Raw genomic sequence first — 15,959 nt, forward strand, 5'->3', positions numbered from 1 at the left:
TTTAGCGTATTGGGAATTTGCCAAGGAGAGGGAATGTGTCTACGGATTGTGGTAAGAGTCATGCCATTAAATTTGCGTCGCCGCATTGTATTCCTGATAAGGGTCTATAAGTCATCTCTATCGCACAAAAGATTTCAAAAAAACAAACAGACAGAATTGAAAAATAGGGTCGAGTGTAATAAGACAAAGAATGCAAGGCTCTCTCTGCTTTGAAAGGAGACGCCGGCATAGGAATTGAATCACCAACAGACCGTTTGTTTCGGAACCCTGAACACCAGAGCGATGCTGCTTTTTGTGGCGAAAGTAGATCGTGCACATATGAAATTCCGGCCGTGGCTCTGCATCAGAACGACTTTTCGGACTTTTCGTCGGGAAAGAACATAAGAAACAATGGCAAAAGCACGAAAGGGGGGCGGGAAACGAGTGGAGAGGACGATATTAGTGGCGGGGAAGGGGAAAAAGCACTGCCTGCACCGCGTCTGCGGTTACGAGTCGAGGCGCATCTCCTCTGGTCGCGACAATGAGTTAATATCAAATCACACTCAGGTAGCCACGGCTTTGATGTTGATCGATTGAGATCTGGCCGGAATAGGAAGATATCCGATTGGACCAGACCACAAAGCAGAGGCGCACTTCCGTCGACCCTACTCCGATCTGGGACACCAGCAAACCGAGGGGACAATGCGCAGTATGCCACAGTGATGGAGGAAAATTTTTCAAACAGTCGCAGGAGAAACCGAACAGAATTGAAAAGCGAACGAAATGGGGAGAAAAATATTTATTAAAATCAAATGGCGCAAAGAAAGGGCTGATAGGCTTTCGGCAGGTATGGCGCGAGGAGTGCTGCAGAAGGCTTTTTCGAAGTTCCAGGAAATGTACGAATCAAACTAGGAACAGAGGTTAGCTTATAGTTTCACAACTGGTACACAGCCTTCCACAAACAATTGCAGTCAGGCCACTTGCGCACTTACCGATCGAGAGGCAAAAAAGCATGCGTGACGTGATTCCTCTTAGCCTTTAGCGGTGTGGCAGGAGTTGCAGCGACAGTGGTTACAGATCTTGCAGCGCCAGATAGCGACATACGGACCGGAGTTGCAGTCAGAGCATCGCCAGGTAAGGATAGTCCCGTTTGTCGCCTGCACGATGACGAAAACGTGACCCGAGCATTGGTTGGCCATTTCGTCGCTAATTTCCAGCATGTTAATATCCTTCCAATTTGTGTGTTGCCAGGAACTGGAAATTATAATGAGGATCCTTTCACATACTACTTTCTGCCACAGAAGTGGTGGGTGTAGAACTATGCGTAAATCGCGCAAAGCTGCAGTGATACGAGATATCTCGTGATATTCAAGTACTGAAGCCGAAGGGATGGAGAGCCCCGGAGCTTCTTCAATTGCAATGCAAGGCAAACGACCTGGTTGTCCCTGAGAGTGTAGACGAAAGAGCAGAGTGGAAACTCTGAAATGAGAAAGGCGACAATGGAGTTGTCTGAGAGTCAAGGAAGAGAAGAATGAAGAGAGAAAGAAGATGGATGTAGTTGTTGATGATGGATGAAAGACAAAGGACGTTTGGGATGCGTCGCCATAGCTTTATATAGAGGACGAGGTTTCAAATTGGACCAGCGCATGAGACATCTCCTTTTCAGTGATGCGATGGGTGCATTGCTTCGGATTGACCGTTGTTCAGAGAAGGTCCCAGCAGCTGTACGAGGTCCAGACTAGAAGCAGGTCTGCTGCATGGAATGGCTCTTTCCGTCGGCAGGGAATCAAGCTGCAAGTACCCGAGGCTGTCGACGGGTCATTAATTGAGTGGAGAAAGCGACAGAGAGTTGAGTGATGGATAACAAGCGACAGGGAAGAGGGTGTTGTGAGGAAGGAAAGGATCCAGCGATGGAAAAGGAGAATGTGATGGACAAAAACAGAAATATGGGGGAGGTTGGTGGGAAGAACGAGGGTGCAGATGGGGGAAGATTCGGGGAATAAGCTGTCAGAAAAGGTATTAAGTAGGTAGTTAGTTTGCATGAATGGTTAAGGGAAAAGAACAAGTACTCTCTCTAGTACTATGATGTGTGTGTGAGAGAGAGAAAGATCCATGGGTTGAGTGCCGGACCCCGAAAAGGCAAAAGAAAGCACACGACCAACCTACATCATCCTCACGATCCCATCCCATCATCTCCTATCCTAGTCAACCACAAATCTGGGTCTGGGAAGCGCGACACAAGCTAATCCAGGAACCTAGTCTAGAAGGAGATGATGGAAGTGATATATCGCCGCCAGTGGACCCAACCAAGTGGGTGCGGAACTGTAGGCGACAGCCGCTTATTCCTTAATTCCTTTTTCCCTTTTTTACTAGCCCTTTCGTGTTGTGTTTTGTTTTTTCTTTTTTCTGGTCTGCGCTCAAGTCTTTAAGCTTTCGCCCCTAAAATTAGGATTTCCCCAGGGAGGAGCTGAAGCTCGACCCGGGAATGCCTGGACTCAGGATCTGGAACCCCCATTCCCGATTCATGCGCTTCCGTTTGGGGGCTGAATGGGTTCCAGCCCTGCGGTGCGCTGCTGCTTTGGCGTGCAGATCTGACCCGACGCTGTTTAGTCTGTCTATCCTGGTTCTTGAGAGCATAGGCCATTCTGATGGAGCATCAAGTAGATTCCCATTCTGTAGATGGTTGTTGACTTTCTTGTGACCCATCTTCCCCATCTCCACCCTCCATCTCTATCTTGCCCAGTCTCTAGTTGTACAGAGGCAGATGCGGACGACTTTCGGTCCCCGCCAGGTTGATAGAGGATGGGGCACGTCCGAAGAGGATATCTGGGAATGATAGACAATTCTCTGTCAGTTCAGTCCAAAAAATGTATCCTTGTTTGTCACTCTTAATTTTCGGAAACGTCATGCCCATCCGATTTGGGAAAGCCGGATCATCTTAGTGTCGTCCGTGAAGACCAGCTCATCTCCGGTCTATCTGAACAGGATGCCCCATCTGCTGAGCTTCTGCCAACTTGTTTGATCTTGTAACATCACCGAGCTGCCCCGGTTGTTAATGGACGGTGCCTTTCCAGCCATTTTCGACTCCTCTCACGGCCCACGACAGGAGCACACATCGACGTCCGATTACAGTCGATCCACCATCGCCAGCAGGGATTCCCCGACCGGACGAACAACAAGTACACAGGCACATCTTTTCGTCTTCAAGCCAGGATCTGCATCGCATCGTCCTTTCATTCATACCCTCCCTTCGTACCTTCCACTCTTGCACCCGTCCTTCCGTCTGCATATCCTTGACTCTACCTGCACCCCCTCTCAATGTACGATGCATAGAACGTTCCGGGCGTTGGGGGTGTAAGACTTCTCAGCCAACTGAATTCTTTGAGTAATCTCCCTACCTTCTCGGGCTCCTTGCTGATCTGTGGCCGATCGCTCCGGGCATTTGCAGAGGACCCGCGGGCCCGCCAACCAGGTACGTTTCTAAGTGGCTTGCTGGAGGGATTGCTCAGTATCCAGCGTTACCTCTAAGGTTATTTCAGCCACTAGTCCACTAAACTTTGAAGTGGCACAGAATTCGGGAATGGCAAGCTGAGGTATAGAAAGACAAGGAAAAGGAAAGAAAAAGAAAAACTTTTTCTGGTGTGACAGAAACGGGCCTGCCAATCCTGCAAGAACGTACTTTTGTCCATTGCGGCTGGCCTGTTTCTCAAACCGTCATCACTCGTTAATTTCCTCACTTTCAAGCGAGGCCCGGAGGATAGTTGACCTGCGGGAAATCTTCCGCTCACCCAAATTAGTCGGACGCGTCGATCCCTCCAACTGAGTCGCTGAATGCCAGGGGTCCGCTCCATCTGGACGTGCTAAATGCTTTGGCGCTGGATCTAGTCGGAGAGCCGGCTGGTACTAAGGAGTAAATTCAAATTGCCGCGGCAAATCACAGGGGCCCATCGCTCCAAGTTGACGTCTCTGGGGCACCCTCACCCAGATTGACTAGGTGTCTGACTGTCATTGAACTGAATGGGCACGCGGTGCGTCAAGTGCCCCGAGCTTTCTCCTCTTATGCTCTTATTCAGGCATGACACTGGCTCGCAACTCGGCCCGGCGCTCAGGCCAATTCTTACGCACATGGCTGGCAGTTGTCATCTGTCGTGAAATGTGTGACTGTTACATAAACTTCGTACGGCATAAGTCTGGGTCAGAAGCAATGGGCTCCCTGCTGATAACTCCCGGGGGTGGTTTGAAGAGCCACGCCGCAGGTTGAAAGGTGCGGCGTGTGTAAAACATCCGAGTCGTCCATGTCGCGCTCCACGGTTCGTGGTCCAAGGGTACCCCTGTCGGGGACCAATAAACATCAGAATGCAATAGGGTGGTATATCACCGGACTGGCCTTGGTGCTCCGAATGGTTTGATTTAGTTTCACGGGCCTGGAGGGGACAGCGTCCGCTTTTCTTCTCAATCAGGTAATGGAGAATATGTCTAGTCGAAAGTCGAACATTTGGCTGCACGCTTCCCTGATCTACCGGGAGTGGCTCCCGGGCATATTTCTGGCCCGGTGCGCGTCGGTCCCTACTAGTGTTGCCCCTAGGACCACTTGGTTTCCCATGGTGCTGGGCTTCGAGCTGCGTAGCCCGGTTCCGGTGACGCAAGGTACTTTTGGCTTCTCGATACGTCTTTTTGTTACCTTCCTATCATCAGGGCCGCAAGAGCGCCGGCCCCCACAGTCATCGAGTTTTTCAACAAACCCCATTTGTTCGATGACCTGCCAAATGTGTAGTCCTGCGGTGGCGCCTGTAAACGAGCTGTTTAGGACCCATGTTCGACTGGGCTAGAACAACGGCATTCTTTCCCACGATTGTGATATCACGTACGAATGACCGGGGAGAGTTTAATTGATTTGCCGGAGCTGATGTCTTCGCGCGACTGCCAATTAGTTGTCGAAGTTTGCATGTCGGGAGCTCTCTCAGTGCTTCCGGAAGGTGCCATCAGCATTGGATGCTGTTCATCACCATCTCGGCTAGCGGAAGGTGTCGCCAACCAACATGTACCAGTTGTGCGCTCAGCACTCGGCCTCATGCACACCGCTATTGTTGTCATTAAACCTGGCCACCAAGGGTCCCGAAAACATATCCACTGACTGAGACCGGACAGCTGTCCGGCGGTTCCGCTGTACGACCTTTGATAGTCATTGAATGAAATCGAGTGCGAGGCGTCTTTCAGCTGGCTCCTGTCAAGCCAAACTACTGAAACTATAGGCTAGACCTCGTTTCGCCTCTGAACCTGTCAGAACGATGCCAGACCTCGAGTAAGTTCCACCCGAAGGATACAGACATCTCATTGTGGGAAGCACCGGAGCTGAGATGGCGGACAGTCAAGACCATCACGTCACAACAGATTGATCCATGACGAGTGTGGAAGCCAAAAATTGTAATATTCAAGAACCTGTACAAGCTAACAAAACTACATTTAACAAGGTATACTGTAATGTCCGAGAGGTTCTCTTGCATCAGTTCCACTGGCCAAGGCCGCAGGATGTAAATCCAAGAAACTGATGCCTTCATTCCTCGGCCAACCTTGCACAGCACCACTACCGTCACACACCAGATGGCATGAAATGATGATGGGCCGGACAAGATTGGACAAATGATCTCCCAACGCTCCGTTAAGAACATCCTGTGAACTAGGTCCAGAGAAAATCTCCTTCCCAACAAGATGCTCTTGCAGTACCCAGAGTGGACTGCATCGCTGGTGTAAAGTTGTGACATGCTTCCTCAATTTCCGTGCCATTGCAAATTGACCGGCCTGAGCGCACCTACGCAGAAAGCAGAAATGAAAAGAAAAGTGACAGCCTTGATCGCAAGGGCTAATAAGACTAGGGTTCCGGGCCCCGTCTTTGATAAATTCGACAGTAGAGCTAGTCTTCATAATCGACGTGTAGCTGGCTGTGATTTGCAGCCGTCGCATGGTCACACCGTATGGTTGAATTTAGCTTCAGTCATGAGTTGTGAGTGAGAAAAGGTATCCTGATGATATCATCACATAAGATGATGCTTGCGACACATAAATCGAAGCAAAGGAAGTCGCCATGCGCTGTACGGAAAGAGGAAGAAGTCATCAAATTTACTCGTCACTGTCTTTAGTCATCATCTTACCGATCTCCGGGCTTGCTATAGTGTTGCCCGGGATACTCGGGAGGGAAGTTGGAAGAGAAGGGAAGGCAAGAAGCGCCAGGACCCTTCGGATGCCGAAGGCTGAGGCCAATTGACAATCCCGAATCAGTCAGTAAGGTGGAACAACGCCGAAACACTTGGACAGATTAGCAATCATCCTGTAACCGAATTCGAAAGGCGACTAACCTTTCACCGTAATGATGGCGCCTGATGCTTTCGGCCAGAAGACTCGAAATATCAATGACAATCAACTTCTTTGACCTCTTCACCACCTGCGGTGGAACAGGGAAGCTATTCGTAACGACGATGTGGTCGATCGACTCACAAGCTTCCATCTGTTCGAGGGACTCCTCCGTGAAAAGGCCGTGGGTGGCAATGCAGTATACCTTCTTGGCACCGCCCTTCTTCACTACAGTTTCTGCTGCGGCAGTCCATGATTTACTCTTGTCAATCATATCATCGACAAGGAACACAGTCCGATCACGGACGTCGCCAACCAATGTGATGGTCTTTTCTTCCTCAACGTGCTTTCCGCTGCTGCCCTCTTCGTCTGAAGATTCGGCAGCATCGAATGAGCCACCTAAAGCATGGTCGCCGGGGAGGGAAGAAGTGTTGGATATGAGAGAGTTCACCATTGAATCTGGGACCGTGTCGGGCTCATCACGGCTGGCACTCTGACCCGGAGTGGTTTCCCCGGAAGCGGGGTGCGAAGTAGGACCGGTTGACGGGTAGTCGTCGTCCACAAGGTGACCTTGCACGAGCCGCCCAGTGATGACCTCACGCACTCGCACATCAGTATACTCATGTGCAGCCTCCAATTCCGAAGGACGACGAGCGCCTGATGGAGTTTCAGGACGCAAGTAATTTGCCGCTACAAGAGACTCCATGTTGGTGTTCGGCTCACCCCTGGAATCTCCGGATTGACTGCACTCACTAGTTCCACTTTGTAGGTGGAGAGTGAAAGGGTCTTGGTCCTTATCCTTGGCGACGGGGGTGCTCTCTTCTTCGATAGAATCGAAAAAGACAGTACTGTCCGTCATACCCAGGGGTACTTTCGGACGTCTCCTATCAGTCGTGACGATGCCAAAGTTGAGTTTAAGTGTGTCTGCTAGCGAAGTGACACGTTTGGTGCCTCCTGCATTCTTGCTGACCACAACAGCCTCGCGCCAACCCGGCACGTTCATACGAATCCAGCGGGCGATGAAGGGCTCGGCGAACAGGTTATCCACGGGTTTTCCGAAGAAGCCCTGCATTTGGGATGCCTAGCGATCACGTTCATAAGAACTCCATCCATGCCACGCAATAAAGCATTTGCGAAACCAGCGCAACAGACAGATCGCCTTGTGACTCACATGCAGATCCAAAGTTATCACATGGTCCACCCCAGCGATCGAGAGAAGGTTGGCCAACATGCGGGCAGTGATGGCACCACGGTGGCTCTTCTTCTTAGACTGGCGGGAGTACGGGAAGTACCTCGTTTGTGTCAGCATCAGACGTGCAGCCATGGAGTCAAGTAAAAGCATACGGCATGACCGCTGGAAGTAAGAAGTATGGGTCAGCCAGCGAACTTGGATTGGCGGGAAAGAGGTCCGCACATACCTGTGATAGATTTTGCGGACCCGCCCTTGCAGGCGGAGATCATGATCAAGAGTTCCATGACACTGTCATTGATCTTGCTGCTGCCGCTCTGGACGATGTAAACATCTTGGTTACGCACCGAAACCCCAATGTTTACACTGGTCTCGCCATTGCTGAACTTCCCAAGATCGGCACGAGCCGGCTGGGTCCCCAGGCGTTCACAGATGGTTTCAGCCAGGAGGGGGTGGGATGTCCCCGAGAAGATCTGTACTCCCCGCATCTTAGGATTGTGATGAGCTAACAGACATAGACCATTGACCAAGAGGGAATAGAAGACAAGGTAGGCAGCAAGATCATCTCAAGCGCCGAAGGGAGGAAAGCAAGGAGGGAAGAAGGAAAAAGAAAAAGGGAAGGGAAGGGAAGCGGAGGGAAATGAAAGAAAAAAGAAAATTAGTCCGGAAATTTCTCGTCGGGAAAAATTTCAAGTGGAGGTTCGAAAACGAAAGCAGTTTGGGTGCCTGTGGCCCCCCGTACTCGAGCTCCCCCACTTACTGCTTTGCTTCCCTGCAAACCGTCGGAGCCCAAGATAAGCTCCCTGTAACCCCGCGGTCAAGTGAGTGAGTTGGCCTGCAGATTATCGAATCATGGCACACAGATTCCCTCCCGTGCAAGGAGGAGGCTCCCTCATAGTCGCCTGGCAGGCGAAAGCGAAACATGTTCTAGTTGTTGGTGGTGGAGAAGTGAGCCTCCCCTTGCCTAGGCCGTTTAGCCTGAATTTATTACGATATATAATTGTTGCTTACCGAGGATTCCGCCTCAGGTGGCTGCAGGTCGCATCCTCCACGCCCTCAATGCCGATGCCAAAGTAACCGTTGTCTGCCCTACCTCCGGCCTCAATGATGAAGTGGCTTTTCGGGTAGCAGAGGGACAAGTTAATCACATTGATAGGAACTTTGAGCCTGCCGATCTGGAAGGCGCAGATATGGTGCTCTGTGCCATTGATGATCCGGACGCCTCGACACAGGTTTGGAAGCTCTGCAAGGAGAAGCGGATCCCGGCAAACATAGCTGATGTGCCGTCGGAATGTGATTTTTACTTTGGTAGCGTCCATCGTGATGGGCCATTGCAGGTCATGGTCAGTACCAATGGAAACGGACCCAAATTGGCCAGCATTGTCCGCAAGAAGATAGCGGACACTCTCCCCGATAATATGGGCGCAGCTATAGACAACGTGGGTAAATTGCGGAGGAAGCTGAGGGATATCGCCCCCAATCCTGACCAAGGCCCGAAACGAATGAAATGGTACGCTTGTCCTAATCTCGTCATGCGCTCGGTACGATGACCTCCCCCCACTGATCGATGTTATAGGATGTCTGGAGTTTGCGAGTCATGGAGCTTAGAGGATCTTGTTCAGATGGATGACAGTGACATGGACGGTCTTTTGACCCATTACGCATCCGGGAAAATCCCAACCCTGAATGAAGTTCGGTCCTCTTGACCGGAGCCGCTCAGTAGAGACCCTGTAGCACTTTAAATCGATATTGGCTTCGTGAGGCCTAGGACAGCTCACTCATGTCCAAGGGCACATCCAAGTTTACTGATAATCGCTCAGTGACTCAGACCTATCTATCATAACGGAAACGCTCCCATGATAAATGCTATTTTGTACATAGAATATAAGCCCTTTGGAACGAACAGCTTTGAAGGGTAATAATTGAAAATGATGCAATGCTGTGCTAGGTCTACATTCAATACTCCTCCAAATTGATAAAAAGCCCTACGGTCCTGTAGGGGAGGATATCCAAGAAAAGCGAAAAACAAATAATAAAAAGAACAACATCAACATAGAACACTCGAGCGCTGCCTTCTCGCCTAGTGTCCCCCGCTGTGTTTGCGGGAAAACTGACTCGACACAGAGTTCCTGTGACCAGACGGCAGAGATGTTTGGCCGACAGGTATACCTAGTTTCGCCTCACCGATTCGGCGCAGCAAGGATTGGAGCGAAATTCGAATCTCGGGGTTCAGGTCACGAGCCAATAGATCAACAGCTAGTGGGTAAAAAGTCCCAATGTGCTTGTCGAAGCCCTCAGAAGGAAAGTTGGTGTAGCCCTCGAGCACGTCCACAACAACTGGACGCCAGGCGACTACATTACGATGCTGGGAGTCTTCGTCAAGACGGACGAAGCTGCGAATTATATCCGCACAGAGTCTGGTGCAAAGACGGCCGGTTAGCAAAAACGCCTTGATCAAATCATATAGACAAATATCGATTGCAACACTTACGGAATCAAAGCCGCTTCCGTTTCAGCACGGCTGCTTCTCCGCTCCTCTCTTTCATCGTGATACATTCGGAAGAGGATGTGAACATAGGTGGCGGCACTTCCACTCTCCTGTTTGAGGAGGTTGGGAGGCTGCTTCATGAATCCTTGACGCCAAAGCTGCATCCGCAATTCCTTGTCCTCGTTAAACTTCTTCGCGAACTGATAACTCTTCTTCAGCAAGCCCATCAGGCGAAGAAGCTCGTGACTGGGAATCTGTGCGTAGACTTTATCATTCGAGAAAAGTTCGTGGACAGTCTCGATCATGAGCAACTGGAGCACACAGTTGGTTATGATACGATTGAAGAACCGGCGGCGAGCCACGGTCACAGCGGCCGGCTGTTGCTGGGCGTCTGCCTGAGGTCTGTAATCCTCCAATGCAGGAGTTGAGGCCGCAGGCATGTCACCCTCCTCGTGTTCAGAGGTCACATTTTGCGTTCCATTGGCCTTTTGCGCTTCAGCAACTTGTTCCTGATCGGACGCGGTTTCGGAAGACTCTTGTCCGGACTCTTCATTTGAGGCAAAGTCTCCATTCGCAGGTTTCAGCGAGCCAGGTGATTTTGAAGAAATGGACGCTGCAGCAGTGAACAATTCATAAGCCGTAGTCTTGCTGAATAGCTCGACAAAAGCGCCAACGACCTTCTTCCAGTGTTCCAGCTGGAACTTGGTAACATTCTGCAAGATCAGCTGCTGCAGACAGTTGCTACCGATCCGTGCAATCGTATCATTCTCCTGGCAGATGCACAGAGTGAGGAGCTCGAGAATGCGATCGAGCATATACTCCAGTGCGTCGAAGTAATGGGTGAACAGGGTAATCATATTCCGCAGTGCCTGGATCATGGTGGTTGACAGCCACACAGAAAGCTCTTCATGATTGGGCACCTTAGACATTTCCGATTTGGACTGTAGCACCACAAAGATAGGATAGAGGAGCTGCCTCCAAAGCACATCCCAGAATTCTTGCGGGAATTCACCGCCATGACGAATCAATGTCTCGAAGAGATACGTCAACGCTTGTGACCGGACTTCAAGGTCGTCACCGGTCATCAGCACGTCTTGGAAGGCGATCAAGATCGGGTACCAAAACTGCTCCTCCTTGGACTGACGGGTGAGTTGCTGAGAAAGGTTGGTGGCATCTTCATGGAAACCCTCAGGTGACGCACCGCGATGAGACAGCGGGCACTCTGGCGTCCTCAGCATTTTCGTAACAGTAGACTTCAAGGTCTCGATTGCCTGTAGCGACTTCTTCTGGAACTTCGAATTCTTGGAGAATTCAGTGAGGCAGACAATAAGGTCAGGGAAGGCACCCTGTGTTATAACAACTCCAAAGCGGGTGTTGTAAATCTGGGTGACATGCTCAAAAGCCATATTGACAATGCCTTCATATGGCTCGCGAGCAGCAACCGTAAAGACGCCAAACATAGTTTTCCAACCTGAGCGGATATTGTCACCACGCGCCTGAATCATTTGGATGAGACAACGAAGAATCATGTCTTTGACAGTGACAACGTTGCTATTCGCCATAACATGCTCGAACGGCTTGAGGAAGTCTTTCTGGAACTTGAAACCCGGCAGCTCCTCAATCTCCATAAAGCGCATCGAAAGTTGGCGAAGCGAATCAAGAGCGAAGAAGACCACAGTGGTATTCGAATGGCAACCCACATGATTGAAGTGCTGCCCGAGGACCTCCCAAATCTTTGACCATTCTATTCTGACTCTTGTCATGTTGTAGTAACTGATTTCAACCAATTTCTGCAGGCTGTATGTCCGAGGGGATTCAGTTTGCCCAGACGATTGGATCTCTTGCCAGCTGACCTCGCTTAGGGCCTTAATGAAATCAATAATGGCCTCGTGAGAGAGATTGGCCGTATTGGTGAAGATCCGGTCCACTCCCCTTATCATTTCCGCAGATCGACTTTCCATTGCAACCTCAGTACGGAAAGCTGTAGGTCCATTGATTGACCGAGGGCGAGGCCGCCTTGACGCTTGCATTGACTTCCGAGATCCGTCCGTGGGAGGTTGAGTCACGATGCGAGCTCGGGAGACATCAGGTAGGGAACCTTCATCGACACCATCGGTGAGGAGTTGAAGACGGTCGAGTTGACTGACGCACGTGAGAATATCTCTCCAAGAGCCCTTAAGATGGTTTCCTTCCGTGAGAGCGACGTCAAGCAAGGCTTTCAACGCCTCCACGTTCTTTGCTACCATCTCCCTGACGTTGCCCAGGTTGGTAAATTTGGCCAAGGCCGTCACGAACGCGACACGTGGGGTTTCAAGTTCGAACGCGCAACTGATACGTATAGCCAGCTTCATACCTCCCATGCAAAGCCGGATAATTTCGAGGTACTGGGTATCCTGCATCGGAGCAGACAAGCCAGAAAGGAAAGACATCCAGGTGACATTGAACATGGAACCAACATGTTGGACAGAGGTTGCCGGGATGAAGCGTGAGAGAGCTTCCTTGACAGCTGTCTTCCGCTGCGCTCGTATCAGACTACGATAAAGCTGCTCGGTCTTGTTTGCCATTTCCTCAGAGGCCTGCGCATACTTTTCACCTTGAACATCGCGCCCCACGGTTGCAAAAACTTGTCCAGCCCTAGACGCGAGGCCGCCGCTGGGTGCAGACGTCGGAATGCCAAGATTGGCAGCATGTTCTCTCTCAGTATCCAAGACAATCTCGTTTTTTGCAATTTCATCGTAGATGGAACCGAGATAGTCATCAGGCAGATCCTGGTTATCGTTGATACCGCGGTTGTTCTTGATAAAATCTTCCTTCGTCATGCGGCGCCCCTTGATCTTGGCACTATGCTGATCTGTGTTGAGCATGATGACGGAATAAGCAAGAACGTACGCCGTATCCGCGTTTGCGAATGCGTTCGGATTCTGGGTTACGTAGCGCTCCGCAAACTTGAGCATGAAACGATCGATCTTCTGTGCTTCTCCAGGCAAGCGGAAGTGCTGTAGGAATTGACGCAGAGCATCGACGAAGCGCCGCTTTGAGAATTCCATCATATCAACGAAAGCATGCATGATGGCGATATTCTCGGCCTCTCCTTCACCGAGATACTCACCTAGCATGGCTTTGTCCAACCGATCATTCCGGAACAAGAACGCGGCAATGTCCTCGGGCGAGCTGGAACGTACAAAGCCGTCTTTAATAAAAAGCTTGACTCCCCGCTTGGGCTTGAAGTTGAACTGTTGAATGGCGTTGGTGAAGGCAATCTTTCTTTGCTTGACCTTCTCAATTTGGCTCGGGTCGTCCTCCGCCACAGGTGTGGTACTGCCGTCAGTGCTTTCGATCCTCGGAGATGAAAGATAGGTAGGGGCAGTTGTTTCCATTGAGTCCCTAGGATTGTCAATTGACTTCTGAGAAGATGAGTTGAGAACCGGCGCCGCTTGATCGACTAGACGCTGCGAGGCCCAGTTGTCTAGTGACTGTAGAATTTCCACCAGGCACTCGACCGCCTGATTCTTCAGTATATAATCAGGAGGCACATGCTGTAGGTTTGGCTGATGACCACTGGCTACGCTAGCAGTGGTAAGGTTGGGTGGCAAGGTTCCCCGTTGATGCCAGTCACTACCAATAGTTGAGACCTTGACATGGTGCTCCTGGTACTGTTGTTGCTGGAAAGCGGTGACTGTGACTGGTATACTTGCATATCGTGACAACTGCTCAATAACACTAGAAGACAGTCAGAAGTTGTACGAGAGGAGTCTAGAACTATGACATACTTTTGGAAGATGTTCTCCAACGCAGTTCTGTCGCAGTCATAGTTGAGATACATTTCCACCAAGGCGCGCGGATCACCTGCCAATCGCTCCAAAATTTCCATGAAGTACTGCTTCTGGAAAAGGGGAGAATTGCGCTTTTCGAGAATAGTCAAGTATATCTCTTTTAGGAAAACCTCGAGTTCTTTCTGCTGATTATTAGATCGATCGGCGCGAAAAAGTCAATGAAGCATACTAACCTTCATCATCACTCTCATATCCTTCAGCATTAGCCAGAAAATCTCACAGCAAACTTCGAACACCCTGGGCACCGAGCTGGACCCATTCCGACTCAAACTTAAGCACAAATGAGGTCGGACAGCTTGTAGTAGTGTCATCGCGTCCGGGCTGTTGGAGCTATTTCTGATGGTCAAGAGGGGAGATGTAAAGGTCACGACATGATTGTTCATGAGGTAATGGATAAGGTGCAACGACAGCAATTTTGATCTCATATTCTGAGACTTGAGGTCTTGTTGTTGATCATGGCTCAGTATTTTATGGCTCAGCTTGCAGAGTGCCCTAAAAACCAAGAAAGCGTCCTTGACATAAATTTCGTCCTCATCATCATCGGTAGTGCCGTCAATGTCCTCTGCTGAGGCTGCAGACATTGACCGAGCAGATCTCTGATTGCCTCTGGCACGAGTAACCATTGTGGGAGCATTGTCGTTGACCGAGGTCACATCCTTGTTCGACTCAAAACTTTGTAACGTCAATTTCTCCACGGGCTCCTTCGTGACAGGCTGGTCGGAGGCTACGGCGGAAGGGGCATCTGAATCGTGATCCTCTTCCGTTGCCTGTGGTGTCTCGGCTGTGTCTAGAGTCACAGTATCCGAAGAGCTCGTCTGTCCTTTCTCGCCGTCGCGCAAACGTAGCTCTTTCAGGTCCAATCGCACCTGGACCCTATCAAAAACAGTGCTGACCATCTGTGTCAAGGACCCTTGGGCGATTTGCTGATTCTGAGATGATTTGGAGTAAATGAAGATGTTGTAAATCTGGCGGACAGCCTTTAGGAGACCTGCTCCATGCACGACGATCTTGTCGTTCAAAACAGCCGCAAGGAGTGACTTTATGATTTGTTGTTGAATCTCAACGGGTGTGGCTTCGTTCTCAAAACAGTCGCAGATCGCATCAATCGCTCGCTCAATCAAGGGTGGCTGTTCAGGGTTGGCCTCCGATTCTGACGTCTTCCCATCGTGAGATGAAGGGAAGGCGAAGTATGAGTAGGTTATCAATTTTCCGATGCAGTCAAGGGCCGTGACCTGCAGAGGAATACTGAAGGTTTTGGTGGCCAGCTGTAGAGGGCGGAATATAAGCTCAGGGTCAATGGGCTGACCATCCGACTGTTTGACGTTTGCGAGGGCGTTCTTCACAGCATCCTCCAGTTCTTTGCTCCTCCGCGCTTCCTTGGAAGCACCGATTGTATCCAACGCCGTCACAATAAAGACGGTAGAGCTGACCGTAACCGAGCGATGCGTTGCAAATGTGGCCGTTGTCGATCTTGAATCGGAGCGCATGCGTGAATCGGAGGGAAGCTCATCTTGATGGGGGATGGAAGCGACATCTTGCTTGTCAGCCGAAGATTCCTCTTCAACGTTGACGGCCGGAACTGCCGGTGATGTATCCGCAGATTGTTCCTGTGTATCGGGCTTCGAGGTCGACTCAGGCTCGGTATCAGCCTTGGATTCTGATGATGCGACGGCTCCCTCCGGAGAGCTTGCGGCTTGATCCGGCGACTCTGCATTTTCAGTAGTTTCCGATTGTTCTAGTGGTGAATGAGCCTCCTCTGATTCCTGAACATCAATTCCTTGAGGGTCCGACGCCTCTGGTAGTTCGGGTTCATCTCCGTCGACAGGTGGTTCCGTATGCGCTAGGACATCGCCGGCATCCTCCTCCTTGTTGTCTACCGGCGGCAGGGTTGTAGATGTTTGGGTTGGTGGCTCGTTCACAGAGCCATTCTCGACTTCCGCCATTTATGCAAGACTCCGTCCGGAGTGTTGGAAATTAGGCAGACGAGGGGTCCACATGGGACTGAAAAGTGACTAAAGGGGTATATGCAGGTCTGAGAGAAAGGGCCCTCTAGCCTCCTGGACGCTGGGGAACTGATGCGTGTTCACTCCGCGGACGGGGAGAATGTACGGCTGCCGCTAGG

The 15,959-nt window shown here is 50.6% G+C and overlaps 5 protein-coding genes across 5 annotated transcripts; 1 reads left to right on the top strand and 4 right to left on the bottom strand.

Annotated features, from left to right (window-relative positions):
• Positions 1-61: 61 nt before the first annotated feature.
• On the bottom strand, positions 62-2,214 carry BDQ94DRAFT_147771 (uncharacterized protein). Its single transcript, XM_026767076.1, has 3 exons — positions 1,266-2,214; positions 972-1,185; positions 62-887 (listed from the first exon to the last, which is right to left on the bottom strand). Exon 1 carries the CDS (start codon positions 2,019-2,021, stop codon positions 1,683-1,685), a length of 339 nt encoding a protein of 112 aa, XP_026623968.1. The 5' UTR covers positions 2,022-2,214; the 3' UTR covers positions 62-887; positions 972-1,185; positions 1,266-1,682.
• Positions 2,215-5,169: 2,955 nt separating this feature from the next.
• Positions 5,170-5,985, bottom strand: BDQ94DRAFT_63501 (uncharacterized protein). The gene has a single exon (XM_026776218.1). The coding sequence runs from the start codon at positions 5,739-5,741 to the stop codon at positions 5,226-5,228; it is 516 nt and encodes a 171-aa protein (XP_026623969.1). The 5' UTR covers positions 5,742-5,985; the 3' UTR covers positions 5,170-5,225.
• A 266-nt stretch (positions 5,986-6,251) lies between these two features.
• BDQ94DRAFT_172388 (ribose phosphate diphosphokinase subunit PRS1) lies at positions 6,252-8,004 on the bottom strand (the record flags this gene model as incomplete). Its single annotated transcript, XM_026771949.1, has 5 exons — positions 6,252-6,282; positions 6,333-7,408; positions 7,499-7,619; positions 7,672-7,681; positions 7,746-8,004. 5 exons carry the CDS (start codon positions 8,002-8,004, stop codon positions 6,252-6,254), a joined length of 1,497 nt encoding a protein of 498 aa, XP_026623970.1.
• Positions 8,005-8,334: 330 nt separating this feature from the next.
• Positions 8,335-9,409, top strand: BDQ94DRAFT_63520 (bifunctional precorrin-2 dehydrogenase/sirohydrochlorin ferrochelatase MET8). The gene is made up of 3 exons (XM_026776219.1): positions 8,335-8,464; positions 8,545-9,026; positions 9,093-9,409. The coding sequence occupies exons 1-3, from the start codon at positions 8,369-8,371 to the stop codon at positions 9,220-9,222; spliced, it is 708 nt and encodes a 235-aa protein (XP_026623971.1). The 5' UTR covers positions 8,335-8,368; the 3' UTR covers positions 9,223-9,409.
• Positions 9,332-15,869, bottom strand: BDQ94DRAFT_180679 (Arf family guanine nucleotide exchange factor SEC7). The gene is made up of 4 exons (XM_026773689.1): positions 14,011-15,869; positions 13,775-13,959; positions 10,008-13,724; positions 9,332-9,933 (listed from the first exon to the last, which is right to left on the bottom strand). Exons 1-4 carry the CDS (start codon positions 15,778-15,780, stop codon positions 9,597-9,599), a joined length of 6,009 nt encoding a protein of 2,002 aa, XP_026623972.1. The 5' UTR covers positions 15,781-15,869; the 3' UTR covers positions 9,332-9,596.
• Between the last annotated feature and the right edge of the window lie 90 nt (positions 15,870-15,959).

Source organism: Aspergillus welwitschiae (genome assembly GCF_003344945.1).
Source record: "Aspergillus welwitschiae strain CBS 139.54b unplaced genomic scaffold BDQ94scaffold_26, whole genome shotgun sequence".
In the NCBI taxonomy this organism is placed as follows: domain Eukaryota; kingdom Fungi; phylum Ascomycota; class Eurotiomycetes; order Eurotiales; family Aspergillaceae; genus Aspergillus; species Aspergillus welwitschiae.